Here is an 18020-nt window from a genome sequence, read left to right on the forward strand (position 1 = left end):
GGACAGCACAGCAATGCCATTTTTCAGCACCCTGGTCTCTGGGCCAACTTAAATCACAAACTAGCTGCATAGTGCTTCTGTGCTGTCCCTGTAGTTGTGTGGCTTTTTCTGGGTAATACGTATTCCTTTGACAATCTGAAAACATACTGACTAAGCTCACTGGCTTCCATCCGAACAAAGAAAAACGTTTTCCTTATCCCGAGTATTTTGTACCTATGTAATTCGAGTCGGAAGCTTTTCAGTAATATGTCAGTAATGTCCACCTATGTCCTTTATGACTTTTATTTGTTGAATGACATGACACAGAACATTGGCATGTCAATGATGAAGGATATAAATGGTTTATTTAGGCTTTGACCCCCAAACCCATTATCATAAATTAGTGAGCTGATGAGTTTGGGGGTGATACTTGGGGCTCAGGAGGTAGAGGCACAGGTTGTGCCACCAGAGTGGTGATCATAACTAGAAGACCAAAAAGCAGGCAGGAGGTAAGGTAGTGGAACCATAATTCAGAGCTTTACACTCTATGAACAGCATTGTTACTCTTTTTTTTTTCCATGCTGCAATATATAGCCCAGCAGAGAATATGTGCAACGATGTGCACACCTTTGGCAGGGAAAATGGAAGCATTTGTGCTTTAGCTGTACAATCAGCTGTATGTCCATGGTTCCTTTTTAAAAGATAACTGGCAGGGAACAATGGAACTCTCCTATACTCAACTCTCTTTCCTTAACGGTTTATTTTGTGTTTTACGTGTACCATTGTGCAGGCACATTAGGGGTTAAAAATAGGAAGCTTGCAGTTTAATTGGAAGAAGAGAATTAGGACACAAGGGAGTGGGGAGACCAGGGAAATCGGAAGGGAAAGTGTCAAGGACAATCTTACAGCTGCGTGTCATAAACTTAACAGCTGGATCTCTTCTCAGCTGGCTGGACTCAGAGCGTAGCTAGAGGCGAGTTGGCGGCAGTTACTGGCCTGGCTAAGTTCGCTGGGTCTGAGCTCCTCTACCATCTTTGTCCCAGCTATATCAGGCTGTCTGTAAATTGATATCCTACACGAAACCAAATCCTTTTTAGATTTACATGTCACTATGAACAGCTTAAAGCTTCATTCCAAGGAAACATGAACTTTCAGCATTTAAAGTAACCTGCAGGGATGCAGGAGTAGGGTCACAGAAACCAAAGCTGTAACTGGGTTCCCTCCTAAGGCGGTGCAGACCAATTACCACCCCCCTTTCTATACTGCTCAAGTGGAATGCTGCTCTCACAAAGGACCCCACAGAAGAACTGAGCAAGAAAGTTATATGGACAACGCAGAGTCACTTCTCTGTGATGGGACATTACAAAGAGCAGAAGATACATAGGGAAGCATCAGCCCTATAAGCTCCTTTGCATGGCTCGGTTGTGTTAGCTTGCACTCACATCCGAGCAGATGAAGTAGAACTGTTCTCTGCCCAGGAACTGGAACCACTTGTGGCCCTCTTCAGAACTTTATCCCTAACGAAAACATGAGAATTGCCCATGCACATCAAAGCAACAGGTTCACTTTAATGTGCCCCTCCAAGCAACCCATATACAGCTTTTCTTTTCTCCATTCAGCAGATGGGAGCAAAGAACAAACCTGGTACTTCCATGTATGGAAAATCATAGAACTCATTTCATGTGACAGTATTAATGTACTTTAAAGACAACCTATCAGTACAGAACAGTGGCTGCTACTGCTGCCTTGTTTTGAAAAGTACAGACTCCAGGCCTGACATCCAGGATTGCTTGCTGGAAGAGGGTTTTAAACTTGTTTAGGTCTTCACTGGCTGCATGCTTGCTCTAAGTCACTAGGATCAAGGTAAAAGCAAGTCAGCAATAGCAGTTCCTTTATCTCTATTCTAACAGGCCCACTTTAAAGATCTGTGCTAAGCACCATTTGCAATAAAATACATTTTCAGAGATCGCCAACAATCCCCCACATATGGAAAAAAAATAAAAATATAAGCAAATGCATTGCCTTTCATCCTGTCTAATATGTTCTAGTTGAGCAGGCCTGATTTAGAGATGGGGGTATGTTCTGATGACACAATACAAAGCTTTCTAATTCTGCTCAGTGTAAATTGCTGAGAATCAGATTATGCCAGTGGAATGGGTAGGGACACAAATTTGTGCCTGCGGTCCGGTCCAATGCGATCAAAATAGTGCTTGCAGCATTTTAATCGGACCGAAACGCAGGCATAATGTGCCTTGCGATCCCGTGTGGCGATTGTATTGCGGCTGGAGGGCGTGACTACGGTGCCATTCACTTCAATGGCCTGCCACCCCCCCCTGCTGCCCCACAAAAAAAGTGAGCCGGCTGGAATGCGAGGCAGTGCGTTCTGGCCAGAATTGGGCCGGACCGCACTGCATCTGGTGTGAACAGGCCCTTAGAAACCCCGTCAGTTATTTAATGTGGGCTGTGCCCTCATTGGAGAGATTCGCCCCCTCTCCAATTGTCCTGGTGACCATTGTCATTGCTGGGAGTGATTGAAAATCTAAAACTTGAAAGCACTGGAAAAAAGACCAGAAAGGAAAATCTATAAGGCACGCTTATTTCCGGTGACAGCAGCTAAGGTGGGTTAGCCCTTCACTGCAGAGAGATTTCCTTTTTTGCTTCCTATTATGTGAAGTGAAAAGGATCTCACCCAGCAGGCACACGGGCAGCAAAAAAAACTTTTAGAAGTTCGAACCTAGGGGTAGGCAACTGTGCACTCCAGCTGTTGTGGAACTACAAGTCCCATGAAGCATTATAAGACTCTGACAGACACAGGCATGACTCCCAGAGCCATGATGGGGTTTGTAGTTTCAACCACAGCTGGAGTGGCAAGGTTGCCTAATGCCTACCCCTGTTTTAACCATTCACTACTATATTTGGCTAAAGATACACTTTAACTAGCTTTGCTTAGTGCTTTTTTAAAACAGCGTTCTGCTTTTTCATTAGAGTAGAACTTCTAATATAGTTATTGAATATGATGGTCTTTAATGATGTCTAGACAAGCTAGGGTTAAATCAGGCACATCAATATTCGGTCTTGTAGGAGATCTGTCCACAATCTGTAGCTACAGTGCCATCTCTGGTCAGAATGCGGTACTGCATGCTTGTCAGTGTAATGGAATGTACTGTTTCCCAGCTGATCTGATTGCTGGTTAATGAGCAGCTGCGCTCTCACTTGAACATAAATACCAATCTCACATTATTTCCCAATTAAACCATTACTGCTTGAGGCCTACTGGATACAGTTGAAAATGTTTGAGATGTCCCGACAAGGGCTGACAATTTCAAAGAATGCAGCCTACTCTGCAGCGACTTACTTGCTGCATGAGGCACAGAGCGCTTCATGCCATATGATGCCACTCGATTCTACAAAACAAATATGAAAATTCCACAACTGCATCCATTTACCATGGGGACCACACAACAAGCGTACATGTAAATGTTGACCACCAAACGCTGGACACATCTGGAGCTGCTTTCGGTGCACTTTGACAAGCACAGCAATTTGATGCAATTTCGGCATTCTTTTTGTGATCACAGTGCAGTCACTATGACCACATTGTGCACTTAACTCCATATGTACCGCAATAACTGCTGATTTGAGGAGAGTGTTTCGTACATGCAGCTTACGTCTTTTCTAGTAATGCCAATACAGTGGACCCTTGTACAGCATAAAAAATGTCCAAAACATAGAATTAGCATCTACATTTTATAGCATGTTCCCATTACTATGCCAAATTGCAGGTTTTGTTTTAGGGCAGGTTCACACCATTTTCCGGACCAGATCTGGTCCAGAAAATGGTGTGAACCTGTCCGCAGGTCCAGTGCATTCTAGAAATGACCAGAAAAAATGAGACATGCAGTACTTTTCTGGTCTGGAACGAACTGCGCAGGTGTGAACAAAGGCCAGAAATAGCATAGGGATACATTAGGATGCATTTTGGGTCTGGAAACAATCTGGTCTGGTCTGGAGATGATCTGGATGTGGTGTAAATGGGCCCTTAATATAGTAAATTTCACATGGATATCTTTTATTCAGATTGCTGTACATTATTCATATTTGCAATATACCTAGCTTTATGCTCTACTAAGTCAACTCTTCCCATCAAATCTAGACCCTTATCTTTAAGTATTCTAGCACGTCCTAATAAGTTTGCTGTTATACAAGTCAGGACATAGTTCTGTTTATTGCACAACCTTAGTGAATTTCTCTAAGTGTCTACAGTGACATACATGGCCTGGAAGGTGCATAAACTCTCCGATCCTAATTCTCAATTGATAAAATTATTCCTAAATAGTTGCCTTGGGTTATTGCACTGTATGTAATACTGTTGCTCTAACACTGCCTCGCTGACTAAACTAACTGGTGGCTAGGCAGCTCCATTTCAATGACCTCTGGCAATGTGCACAAAAGTTGTTCCTAAAACTGTAGCCTGAGGGCACTAAAATCTCTGTACAAATGAAAGGGGCGGGTACAAGGTGGCTGCTTAAAGATGGAAATGAGGAGGCCTCAATAAAAGTGACCACAGTTCTGTAAGATGGATTGAGGAACTGGAGGAGAGGGTGGCGGCTGCTTGAATAGGCCTGGAATTTATAACCTTTATTCATGGCCACCACGTTCAAAGGGCCAAGAAACAATGCCCGGCCGTGGGAGGAGGTACAATGCTTACCAAGCTGACATTGCCTAATTATCTCTTCAGGAATGTGCCAGGAAATAAAAAAAAGATGGACTCCCTCAAGCTAAGGTTCTATTTTGTGATGGAAGGGTAAACCCAGAAACAGCACATATTCACAAGTGTATTTACTGAGAGTAAGTGCCAAGTGTAAAATACAATATCCCATGCCAAACAATCATCAATCGGCTGAATTCATCGGCTGATCGAAACTGATGGTGCAATTTGATTGACTGTTATGAGTTACTGAGCAACTTTATGTTGTGCACACCATTAAATACGGCTTTTAGAAAAGGGAAGTCGCTTCAAGTTTTACATTTATTCAATCCTTCTGGCAAACATGATTAGCTTGGTGAACAGAATGTGTTTACCCTAGAATAGATGTTTTTACATTTGTCACTTAAAGTCAATATGTCATACAAGGTAACTGTAGACATCATCAATATGGCTAAAGAACAGGCAAGCTGCAGGGACTGTTTTGCAGCCTCAAAATAGTTTTCAATGAGCCTGATCCTGGGTACTCTGTCTACCACCCTAAAAAAAATCCAGTGCCCCAGCCTCAGTGTCCAATAAAGGTTCTTGCATATGATTTTTAAATAGCTGAAGTGAGGTTCAGCTAAGGTGGGAGAAGAGCTAAGGCCCCGTTCACATATAGCGAATTGTCGCGCGATTTCCGCCGCGATATCGCGCATTTTTGCCGCGCGATATCGCGAGAAGTCCCCAGCCAATGTTATTCAATGGAGCTGTCTTAACTCCATGTCGCGCGTCGCTCGTCGCGGTCGCAAGTCGCTTCTACCGGACCCTTTTTTCGGCGGATTTTGCGCGATTTTACTTTTTTCTATGGAGCCCGACGGGGAAGGTCGCGCTACCGTCGCTGGAACGTCGCCCCGAAAGTCGCGCTATCCCGGCCGTGCGGATCCGCTGCAAAAGGTATGTCGCTATATGTGAACGGGGCCTAAGCTTTGAGTCAGCAAAAGCTGAGGCCTCTCTAAGACCCCATTCACACTGAGCGACATGCAAATCGCGCGACATTGAGCGACGTGTCGCGCGACATCTTCCTATTGGGCTGTATGCAATCAGGAGCAATATCGCTCAAAATCGCTCTAAAAAAGGGTCATGTAGAAGCGACAAGCTACCAGCGACGAGCTACAAGCGATATTGAGCGACATTGAGCGACGAGATGTGAACAGCTACATTGAATTGTATTGGTGAAGCTACATAGAGCGATATAGTGCGGAAATATGAGCGATATCGCTACAAAAATCGCGCGATAAATCGCTCAATGTGAACGGGGCCTGAACAGAGTAGCTATGATTGTCGATGGCCATTGACGGGTGTAGTCATTACAATTTGTGTTTGCCCTTCAACCATAGATGGTCCATTTTAAGTAATGTTCTCCCCCCTCCCCATCTAGTTACAGTAGGATTACTGGCCACCAAGGTAATCTCATTGGACAAAGGGGTGGTAGTTGTTGAGCTTGGCTGTGAAGTCAAGGAAAGTCAGGTCCCCATAACAAAGTGATATTAAATTATAGTTTGGAGTAGGATTTTCTTACCCACAAAGTCAACAGGCATCGTGTAGCATTTGCTCCTAGACAAGACCTGCATTTGATTTACAAAAGCACGAAGTGAGGGAAGATAAAGTGCACCTGTGTTTACTTTTTAAACATCCAATTTTTATATTCTCCTACACAAATGGATGCTTTTCATGCATACAGGTTCATTTTAGTAAATCAGGTCTTCTGTTGAAACGTTGCTTTCTTGCCGAGCTCCGGGTACCGTTGTTACCCAACACTTACAGGTGTGTCGGATAGTGTGACCCATGCTGTGCTTTCTGGTTCCTCCCACTGACCCCTATATCACTATAGGACACAGTAGTGACCATCGGATTAATAAGTATAAAGTTTCTTCTTTCACAAGGGTTTTTTTTTCTTTGTGTTTTGTTCAGAGGGTACGGAATACATGTGGCAGGTTAACTTTGACTCCATTTTCCCTCACTAAAAAGAGAAAATGACCTGCTTATTGTCGGTAAAGGAACACAGAAACCTCTGTGCCATAGGGACTGCTTACAACAATCAGAAACTTTGTACAACACTTTTATCTGGGTGCATTGTAAAAGGCTGCATCACTTGCTTTCATAAATGCAATCTAACTATGTATATAGCCTTGTCTTCCTTTGTTGCAGTTTTTCTGACTCTGCAGCCCTGTCCTTCCTTAGTCTGTTCTCCCTGAAATGCTGCAGGAGGGCCCCTTACCTGATGCCTGGATACCTGAGCTTGTCACTCCTCTGTGTTCATGCAGTGCGGGGACATTATTAGCACACCTGGGCTGGCCGGGCATATACAATAACGCTGCCCTGGAGCCATTGGGATTAAATAGCAATGCAATGAGCTGAGAAGCCTTTGAGCTGAGATTTTAGCGAAATGGATCGTCGTGGATGGGGCACAGGAGGGGAGAGGTGTGTAAAGTAAGATTTTCTGCGACTTCAACAAGAGAGTTTCTTTTTTTTTTCTTCTCCCTGGCCTGTGGGGAACGAACAGGGAAGGTTTATTCATTAACTAATTGGAAGGTAATTAAGCCTTCAAAGGAAATGCACCAGTCTCTTTAACAGCCCTGTGAACAAGCCCCCACCTCAGGGACAGAAAGAGACCAAATATTCACCCATGAAGTGGCTAAAGAAACGCAATGCCTTTGTGTTGTGTCCGTCCTCTTGCTATAAATTGGGACTAAGACCTAGAACTGAAAGAACCGTCAACAAAACAGGATGAAGGCTTTAAGAATGAAAGGCTCCCATACAGAGCTGAACTGTGACATGTTTCCAACACTCGACTACTACTGAGGTCCTTTCTGTGTAAATGAGCAAATCAGGACATTCCGAATGACAAGTGAGACCAATCAGGGAATTTCTACAGCTATCCCACAAATAGTGCAACTGTTCTTAAATGAAATGTTCACCCAGCATACTTTGGTCAGAGTTCTCTGTAATCCCCTATAAACAGGATCCACATAGCACCTCACAGGCTCCCTGCAAGTATACTTCCTACAGCATATATTCTAAAATGTTCTATCTACTTTCTACATCGGCAATCACATTCAAATCTCCAAGAAAGGTGTGAATCTGATTGGTGGCTGTGAGAAACTACTGTGATTTCTAAATGTGAGAGACAACAAGGAGTGTGTATTGGCTGTGCCTGGGAACAGCCCTCCTGCATCACAGACAGGGGTTCACAGGTCTCCAGATTACAGAAAACAGGGAGTGGATGTGTGCACTATGGTAATGCCTGCATAGACATTTAAACTACAGACAGGCTATGTCTTGCTTGTGCATCTCTGGCTTCAATTTTCAACTTACCACCTACCAGTACAAATTTGGATTACGGGACGGCACCATAATCCCTTGAGGAAAGCATGCAAACATAGGGAAAACATTTACACACCATATAGAGTGCCTCGGTTGAGAATTAACTGCAAGTCCCTAGCTCTGCCTAGAAACTGAACCTCTTAGCCACCACACTGCCCCGATTCTGACACAATTCTATCATATACTGTATATGACATATGAAAAGAATCTCACCAGATTCATGCTAACTGCGGGGATGGAAAGTTTAAACTGATCTTCATAGAGTTCTGGCTGATTTTATGGAAAATCAGAATTGTATGGCCCATGATACAATGGTATGATTACAAGACACCACACCATGCTGTGGCTACTAGGAGTAGAGGTTACAGGAAAGAGCATAGATGCCTTGTCATGATTGGTCTTCGGGTTTGTTCACCTCCTAAGTGGTATTCTTAAAACATGGAAAATACGAATGAAACTAGTTTAGACAGTTATCAGCAAACCACTTACATAGTTGCTACGTACAAAGAATGTCCATTATTTCTCCTGACCAAGACAGGTGCACTTTTGCTACAAAAGGTTTCCACTCTTTTGTGTACCTGTGTAGCCCTGTGTACAGCATTACTTACTAGTACTTCTGACCAGGTGATCCACAATGCTGCGGCCTAGTGCCAAGCTGGAAAATACTCATTTGTTCCTGGAGCTGCTATGCGTGTCCAAGCCCAAACCAAAGCTTTGTAGTGAGAGCCCCTCTACCAATAAAAAGCCACCAAGACTCACTGCTCCAATTCCATCTCCGACTTCGCTATAGGACATATATCGGGTGCAGGCTATAGTGTGCTCTCACTTCCCAAAAGATCAGCTGCATATAACTGATGTCCATAAAATCCAATTTTTATTGCAGTGAATTGAGTAAAATGTTTTAGATTTTTGCATATACACCACCAAAAGGTCTCTCCCATACAACACCTCTTTCGCGTTTCACCACCTGGACTTAATCATAGATGTCTATGATTAACCCATCTACCAATAGGCCACAGTATTAGGACATGTCTGCACATGCTCAATGACAGTTATAGCCAAGCTGAGAAAAACGAAAAAATAGAAAGGGATGATTTACACTCCAAACTGTGAAAACTATGAGAAGTTTTGGGTGTTATAATTTTCTCTGTACTGTGAGGATGCTGCAATGTACAGGAAACAGGAAACGACATTGAAAGATGACAGAAACAGAAGACAGACCAAGACACACAGCAAGCCAGAAGTGTCAGTGAGGAGGTATGTCTTCTGGAACTGACTGGGAACATGAGATCTACAGGCTGTGCTGGGTGCCATGTGCACGGGTGGTTTCATCTCCATATTCCGTCACTATAATAGTAAATGATCCAAAAGTAACCTAAATGGATTTTACAGCTGAGACAATTCCAGGAGGTACAATCTGTGGTTGTACAAAGCTTGCCTATTTCCTCCATCATGTCTGTCAATTATCCATTTTATTTATTAGAATTATGTGACAGATCTCTGAAACTCTCCATGTTGCATTAGGCAGGGTCACACCAGAAAGGTATAGAATAATAAGGGTTGCATTAATGAGCTATGACATGTGCTTGCGTTTAAAAAAATCAGTTTCAGGAAACTAGCAAAAGTATACAGTGAGCTACTAATGTTACTGAGTAAACATTGCAACTGGACAATGAGAGAACATTCATTCAAATGGAAGAGGATGCAGCACGCAAAAGAAGATACTCACCTTTTTGGTAAGCGCAGGGCGCTGCTGCTGTCCGACACACTCAGGTGGGTCAGATAGCATGTCACCTATTGGACGCTGTGGATCTTCCCACCGACCCCCCGTCACTATTTTATCTTCTAGTGATGTAAGGGTCGGTGGGAGGAACCACAGTGGCTGGTGATGGACACGCTATCCGACACACCTGGAAGTGTCGGATGGTAGCAGTGCCAAGAGCTCACCTGAAAGGTCAGTACTTATCTTCTTCCCCTTTTACATATAAGACTTCGTGCCAGAGTCAATTTAATATGAATTCTGTGCATACGCCTGCCGCTCTACAGAGGGCAGTAGGTATATAATTCCTGAAGGCTGGGATGTGCAACTTCCTTTCTCTAAGCTTCCTGCATCAACAATCACATTCAACCTTCCAAGTCAGTTTTCAATCTGCTTGGCGGGCCTTAAGGGACTTCTTAGTACTGAACCTTTCACATCAGTCATAGCAAATGAGAAATGCTGTTGAAGAGAACCCAGTGAGATGAGAAGCATTCCTGCAAGAGTTGATTACAGCATGCACACATTTTGCACAATGTGTGCACATTCTACGAGATCCCTCATCTCTAGTCTAGACCAGTCACTCCACTAAGCAAGCATCCAAAAGTTGTCCAAGCTGGGAAAGAAAAGATGCAATGGGTCACAGTGGTTTGATGATCTGAATGTCCACAGCCTGATTTTTCATCTCCCTGTGTTCTCATAGTTTCTCAAGAGCCCCTAACACAATGTATATTGAATATGTATAGCTTGCTGAACAGAGTGAAAAGAGTGGACCAGAGCACTTTATTTAACCTGACCATATGGGACCAGAAGTGTGGAAAACATGCAGTGGCCAAGGAGCAGCAACACAGTGGTTTTTAACAAACGGGCCACTGCAAAGGATAGTATAAAGCCTCTTCGTTACTCATAATTCTTCTTTCTGTTATGACCTTGTAGTTACAGGGTTTATGCTTTTGTTTACCTTCTCCGAAGTCTAAAATTGCCCCTCACAGATTCCGCAGACTTTACATACTGATTCTGAGTGTGACAGCAGTCTCTGTTAGTAAGTGGTGGGACCTCACTCTTATACTACATATGCGGGGGAGGCTTCATTAAGCTCACAGACTAGAGAACACACTGAGATGAGTTTTTGTATGCTCAGATTCCAGCAGGATTTTTAAATGCATAGATTTTGCTAGAAAACCGTACTGCATCACTAGAGCACATGCAGTATTACCCAGAAGCTCTGATTGCAGCAGAAAAAGGTAAAGGGAGCAAGGAACAAAATATCTGCTCCTCTGAAGTATCAAGGGGAGCAATTACAGGACAGAGTTTAAGGACCCCAGGTTTGGCTAATTTCCCGATCCCTGACCATAACGCTCTGCTGCTTCTGTGAAGATACCGAGATCTTGGCAGGGGAGAAGGGGACAGTCTGTGGGAAGGAGCCAGTACGCTGAGCTGAGCCTGGAGGGTCAGTGTAGACGACCTGAACTTGGAATTCAGAAGTGAACAGGGAATAGCATTAATCTGGATTTATTTGCTTGTAGATAATGGTCATGCTGCTATGTAAAATGCCACGGAAACCAAAAATACCCTTTTGCCGGTCAGTTTATCACGACAAGTTTGAAACGAAAGGATTGATTGTTAGCTATTATGCCTTTAAAAGGGAAAACTGGGTCAGTTCTATTTTGTATTTAGGTGTTTTTTTTATACAAGACCTCTGTTTCACACATAAACTTTTAATAATAGGTGCACTGACACAGGATTCCCACAGGGTCATGTCTTGTTCAGAAATGTATATACGTATACCTAGTGGTAATGGGATTCATTGGATTGGATTCATTGTTCTGGCTCATTCAGTGCTATGTAGTCCTTTCAGCTTGAGTCAGTGAGCTCTGTAAATATCAGTCTTTTTTTTTTTTTTTCAACAATGGAACTAAGAGAGGCTATAAAACACATGACTATATACTAAGAACTCCCCCCTGGGGACTAAATATGAGAATACAAAACTTTTTGTCTTGGTGAGGGGGAATAATGGGAAATATTCTCAATGGAAACACAGCTGAGCCCAAGCTTTACCTTTACAGTAAAGTCAAAATCTGCATGTAACTTTAGCTGCCTTTATATTTGGATCCACTGATCATTTTTAAAACTCTGCTTTGGCATACTGTCATCATATGCTCATCCTGAGCGGAACAATTTCATGATAGGGTTACTTTAAACTCCATGACAAAACAAAGAATGTACAGCAAATATGTTGCACACAGGAACTGTGAGAAAGGTGAACTTGAACTTTAAAGCTTACCCCACTAAGCGTTGTCGCCCTAGGCAGATGTTTACATGGTGAAGGCATCTTTTAAAAGCACAATGACCTGAAAATGCTCACCTTTTCCTGCACATTCCTGAAGAGCTCATATGCCTGGATACATTATCTCAAGTTATATGCTCTTCCAAGTCTGTATTTTAAAGGTGTAAAGTAAAGGCAGTAGTGTAGAGTTTATCTTGAATGAGTGACTCCATTTCTGAAAATCAGTTGTTTGTGGCACCAAGACTTCTCCAATAGTGGACACAGGAGAATGTGCTTTTAGGCAGGTGTCAGCTACCATTTGCTAGATATTAGGGATGCACCGATATATCGGCCGCCGAAACATATCGGCCGAAGATGGCACTTTTGGCATAATGCCAAAAGTGGCATTTTCCTGCCAATACATCGGCACATCCCAGGTTTCTTTCCTCCCCGCTGGGCGCTGCTCTGTGTCCCAGTGGGGAGGAGAGAAACTGTGCAGCCTGCCGAGTGATGCGGGAGGAGAGCGCTGTGAGCGGCCGGCGTCTCTCCCCCCACACCGCTCAGCCGCCTATCACAGTCCGGCAGATCGGTGTGGGGGCGGAGACAGGCCGCACTGTCACAGGAGGCTGAGCTCTCCTCCCTACACCGCTCGCTCAGCCTCCTGTGACAGCGTGTCAGAGAGCAAGGTACAAACATTCAGTAATCGCCGAGTCTTTGTGCATAATTGAGGATATGGTATGTTGACTATATCCTCAATTATGAATGAATGGGGGTGATCTACATCACCTCCTGTTCATTCATAGTTGTAGTTATAGTAAACATACCATGTCCTCATGTTATCAATGAACAGGAACACTCATAGAGGATTCCTGTTCATTGATAACAGGGGACAGAGAAAAAGAGACTTTGTGTCCTAAATCTTTTTTTTTCTATTTTAAAAAGGGAAATATCATGAGTCTGTTTAGACCCCTAATATTTCCCAGAAGCCCCTAAAAGTAATGTAAAAGATATTTAATAAAAAATGAATTAATAAAAAATAAAAAAAAATAAAAAGTTTATAAAAAATAAAAACAAAATATTTAAAAATATGAAAATAAAAAACATTTTCGGTATCGGTTTCGGCCTGAAAATTCTTTTCATTTTGGTGCACCTCTACTAGATATTGGAGGATTAAACCACCTGTCAGTTTTTTCTATCCCTCAAAGACTCTGTTAGGGAGTTCTCTGCGCGGAGTACCTCAGTTTGAATCTCTGCTGTGGTCACTATGGCCATCCTCCCTGCTGGATTTTTATTTATTTCACATTATGGAAAATGTGGGTGAGAACATCCAAAATAGGCAGGTGGACATACTGTAATAGTGTAGGGCATTATGGCAGGGAGATCTCTATATATAAGAAGCCAGGGGGATAACTCAGCCCACAAGGCTGCACCTATAACTAAAATATCACATTTGGGTGAGCTGAACCTAAGATTTAGGGTTATATTGGGCATTAAGGTTTTAATGTTAAGTGTTAGTATGCAGGTTAAATGAGAACTATGGGGTCAGGGCTTTTCCCCATAGTTCTCCTTGAGGGTTAACGGGAGAACAAAAACTAGCGTCCTCCCGTCACCCAAAGCTCAGTATACCGCGAGCTACAGCTCGCGGTATACGGAGACGCCGCAGCCGGAGCGGATCCCGACATCGATGTCGAGATCCGCCCAGCTGCGTGAGTGACAGCTGGCTCTATCTAGAGGCAGAGCCAGCTGTACCCGCCCCCTCCCCCGTTCCGCCAGTCAGCGCTGGCGGATCAGAACGGGGAGGGGGGAATCCAGCCCCTCCCCTGCCCCCTCTGTCACGTCAGAGAGCAGTGACAGGATCGTGAAGTGAGCGAACGCCGGTATATGTTCGCTCACCTCCCGATCTACTGAGCCGACCTGCGACAGTCTCATTGTCACAGGTCGGCTAGAACTATGAGGTGAGTGAAAAGCACTCACCTCATAGTTCTCCTTTAAGTTTAACATTCATATATACCTGACAAAAAAGAAGAAATGAAAATGGATGAATCTGCCTTTGGTGGCAACTCACCAGTGAATAAAAAAAAAAAAAAAAAAGACCTTCAGCTTTGCTACCTCCATGTCCGATCCAGCAAGGTGCCACTCAGTTTCTGCTTCCTTGCTAGATTCCAAAGTGTTTCGACCAGTGTGGTAATGACCAATGAAGAAAGTGGCAGTCACATTTTGTAGATTCTGCAGTTGGCAAGGTGTCACTGGCAAGACAACACAATGCAAACACAATGTAACTGGGGTACAATCATAGCCCAATCACCAGTGTACACTACGATTTGTGCAACAAAGCTGTCAAAAAAGGGATGCAATGCTGAAGAATTACCATCATGTATGCAGTTACTGCTGACCTCTCCATTTAAGAACAATAGTTGCCTGGCTGTCTGGTTTCAACACATTCACTGACAAGTATGGAGATTAGGAGTTCTAACATTTTTCTTACACTCATTTACAGCACCCTTGCTCTGGGTGTGTTATTCAACAATAATGAAGCCAAAATAATCCAGGCAGCTAGCACTTTCAGAAGTAAACCAGCAATGACAGCCCCTTTACTTCTCTCATGACTGGTGTTTTTTTTATGAGTAAGTGTACTGTCAATAAAAGTACAGTTATCCATCCTTCCTTGCTCTCCTGACAAACTACCACCCTCACAGCTGCTAACTTTCTTTACAATTATATAGGGCAATCTCTTGAGTTTCTCCAGCCCCAGAAGACGACCCCAAACAGGTCTATAAAGGCTCCCAGCCATGGCTAGGGATGATTTTGGCTGGAAAAGGAAAAAATCCAAGCAGGCTTCAACTACTATCACCACTACTACTATGGTAAGTAACCAGCTGGGAAGGGGGTTGGCTACTTCAAGTCTAAAAGGCTAGGAAGGGAGAGCAAATGTATGTTTCAGGGTACCACATCTGCCTGGGCCAGTCTGCCGCTATGAGAATCACCAGAACGCCCTCCATCTCAATTTTGATGTATGGATTTGTCACGAGATTGCACTCTCTCTCTCTGTCCCACACAGACAGCAAGTTGTGTTGTAGAGGTCTGGAGTGGAACAGAGCAAATCGAACTGCATCGAAGAAGGCTACCATAAAGCTAAGATAGCTCATGCAGAATCACAGAGTTAGGCAGCCCCTGCACCGTAGAGTTTGAGTCTGGGAGCGGAGACAAGTTTTTTTTGAGGACAAAAATAAATCTTGTTGGGCCGTGTCTAGAACTAGACCCAGATATTCCAAGAAGTGTCGGAACCAGTGCTGATTTATAAAGGTTCAGAATCCAACTGAACCTTTTAAGGGTCTGGAATGTCCGTGCCGCATTGAAGGTCAGAGGTTTGAGCTGACTGTTCTCTGAACAGGTGGTCATCAAGGTATCCCATGATGGGAGTATACTGGGAGCATAGCCAGGCTAGCTTTGGAGCTAAAACTTTGGTGAACATTCGTGGTGCAAATTACAGGCTAAATGGTAAGACTGGTAGTGTCCAAAACCTCCTGTACGCAGCAGTATAACCCAATTATATCAGAATAACTACTGATTTTGTGTCCCTTAATGAACAGTAAAGAGAAATATGTTGTGGAAAGGAAAAACACTGCAAGTAAGCATTTTAAATACTTGCAAATACCTGCAAATTTAGTTGGTGACAGACAGGGTCTCTTTAAGGTTGAACTTGACAGACACAGGTCTTTTATCTGCCTAACTATGTAACTAATTGTCAGGCAGAGGGATTGTCTTTCTCGCCTACAGTCACTCTACAGGAGGAGGGGGTCTCTCCAGTCTGTGCATGGGATCCGATCCACACCCTTGGTAAATTCCACGTAGTGCTGAGCATGCGGGTAATTACACGTTATTTATGCTTCATACCTAAATGCCAGATAACCATCAAAATCTATCTTTTCTTGTAAAAATATATGTATATAAAAAGGTTTAAATAAATAATAATCAGACAATGGTTGTCATTGCTTCCTCTGAGCGCCTCTTGCTTTCATCTCAGCTTTCAAGTGTAGGGGAACAATACAGTTTGGATTACAAACCAGAAAAACTTGTTCTAAAAAATACATTTCGTGTCAGCCTGCCGACTCAATATGTTCTTCACAGAACAGCTTTCCCATGTATTTCTTTTTTTAACCCATGGAAAGACAGGAGAGTCTAAAATATCTAGAATGTCCCTGTTGCTTTGAATCTATACTGTGAGGGAGGTGTTAGGGAAAGATATCTATCTGCTCCTCTACGTTGCTAAATCAGCAAATGAAGCATACAAAATAAAAAAATACTATTTATTCACTATTACAGAAGACATATTAATTTCATATAGAATTTCCTCAAAATATTCCACAACAGTTTTTCCTAAAATAAACGTTTTGTAATCACCCACATAGCAGAGCTCAGACTAGGAGAGGGAAAGGCAACACCAGGAGCCAAACAGACTTCTTCAGTGTCCCACTGTTCCTTTAATGTACAATCAGTAGGTTTAATATGTGTACTTGATCAAACTCGATGATACTGCAGTAAGTGTCCAAGCTGTGTTGTCTGGCAGAGGTGCCTGGGTCACATAACTGGCTGTTCAAGTGCTCAAGTAATAATAACTGCTGTACAAAAAAACTTGCATGAATATTCTAATGACCTAAGGTAGCTTCTAGAGAAATAACTGCACATTGAGAAGCCTGGCAGAAAATATACCAATGCAGTTTAGGGATAGTGGCAATAAATGTATTTATTTTTTTTAAATGTCCTCATGGCCACTAGAAGTTCTAAAGAAAGTGCATAACATTATAATATTGATAAATACAACTCTAGAGAAGTACTGGCGGTCAGCTTACCTGGCAGCGACTGAACACATCGGATAGGGAGACACGAACATTAAAATGTTTCAGCACCTTGATTGCTTGTTGCCGTGCTTTCTCTGAGCAGTCTACAGAAAAACATCTTCCTTCTCCAATTTGTGAGCGGAGCTGTGAGATTCAGGAGAACATCAAATGCATAAAACAAGGTATTGTAAAATAAATCTGTGCATTGTCCATACTGAGCCTATTGCCCAAGTGAACCTGTAATGCAGGGCAAAAGGTCCTAAACAATAAAAACTGCACACCTTTTGCACGATATTCTAATTATTCGAGTTTCACCTGTATATACATACATACATACACACACACATAAGGGATGCACCGATACCGTTTTTTCAGTATTGAGTAATGTTATGTTTTTTTCCAGTACTCGCTGATACTGAGTATCGATACCGGTGCCCAGTTTATCAGGAAGTCGGGCGGGGGATCACGACCAGCCACTTACTGATTGCCTGGGAAGCCGGTGTTCTATCGAAAAAACACTGGTTTTACTTGCCGAGGCTGCCTGGCTTCCTTACCAATCAGAAAGCTGGGCAACGGGTCATGAGGTGCCGTCCGGCTTCCTGACTGGTCAGGAAGCCGGGCAGCACATTATAACCCACCGCTTGGCTTCCTGATAGGAAATTAAGCCGGCTCCATGCTCCCTCAGCACTGCCGGTCAGAGGGATATCTCCCTCTGTCTGGAAGTTCCAGGTATCGGAAGCAAGTATCGGAGCATTTGGCGCTCAACCAAATACTCAGTATCGGCACCAATAGTAGTATTGGTGCATATATACATATATATATAAACTTTTTAGAACATATTAGTTCATTCCAGCCATCAGTTAGTGAATGTGAGCCTGGCTCAGATGATGGACATTCTATATTCCTAGTAAAGACAATACCATTTAGCTCTTCAGTCTACAAGAGCAGTCAGCAAGGATTGCAGGGCTTTCTCATTAGGTAGCCCAGCATGCACTGCATATACTGTAGAATAAAAGTACCTGTTTATATGTAATTTAAGGATTTTATCCAAATAACATAAATAAGAGTTTCCCAATCACTTTTGTGTAACTTGTAGGCACTCTCCCCCCC

The 18020-nt window shown here is 43.1% G+C and overlaps 1 protein-coding gene across 1 annotated transcript in view; it reads right to left on the reverse strand.

Moving 5' to 3' along the window:
• Nucleotides 1–18020, reverse strand: part of EXD3 (exonuclease 3'-5' domain containing 3) — a 170295-nt gene that overhangs the window by 102996 nt on the left and 49279 nt on the right. Inside the window, exon 18 of the mRNA XM_018556748.1 lies at nt 16923–17054. Coding sequence (XP_018412250.1) covers nt 16923–17054 — 132 coding nt within the window. The remainder of the gene's footprint in view (nt 1–16922; nt 17055–18020) is intronic.

This window comes from Nanorana parkeri, unplaced genomic scaffold (assembly GCF_000935625.1).
Source record: "Nanorana parkeri isolate BGI_ZX_2015 unplaced genomic scaffold, ASM93562v1 scaffold251, whole genome shotgun sequence".
In the NCBI taxonomy this organism is placed as follows: Eukaryota; Metazoa; Chordata; class Amphibia; order Anura; family Dicroglossidae; genus Nanorana; species Nanorana parkeri.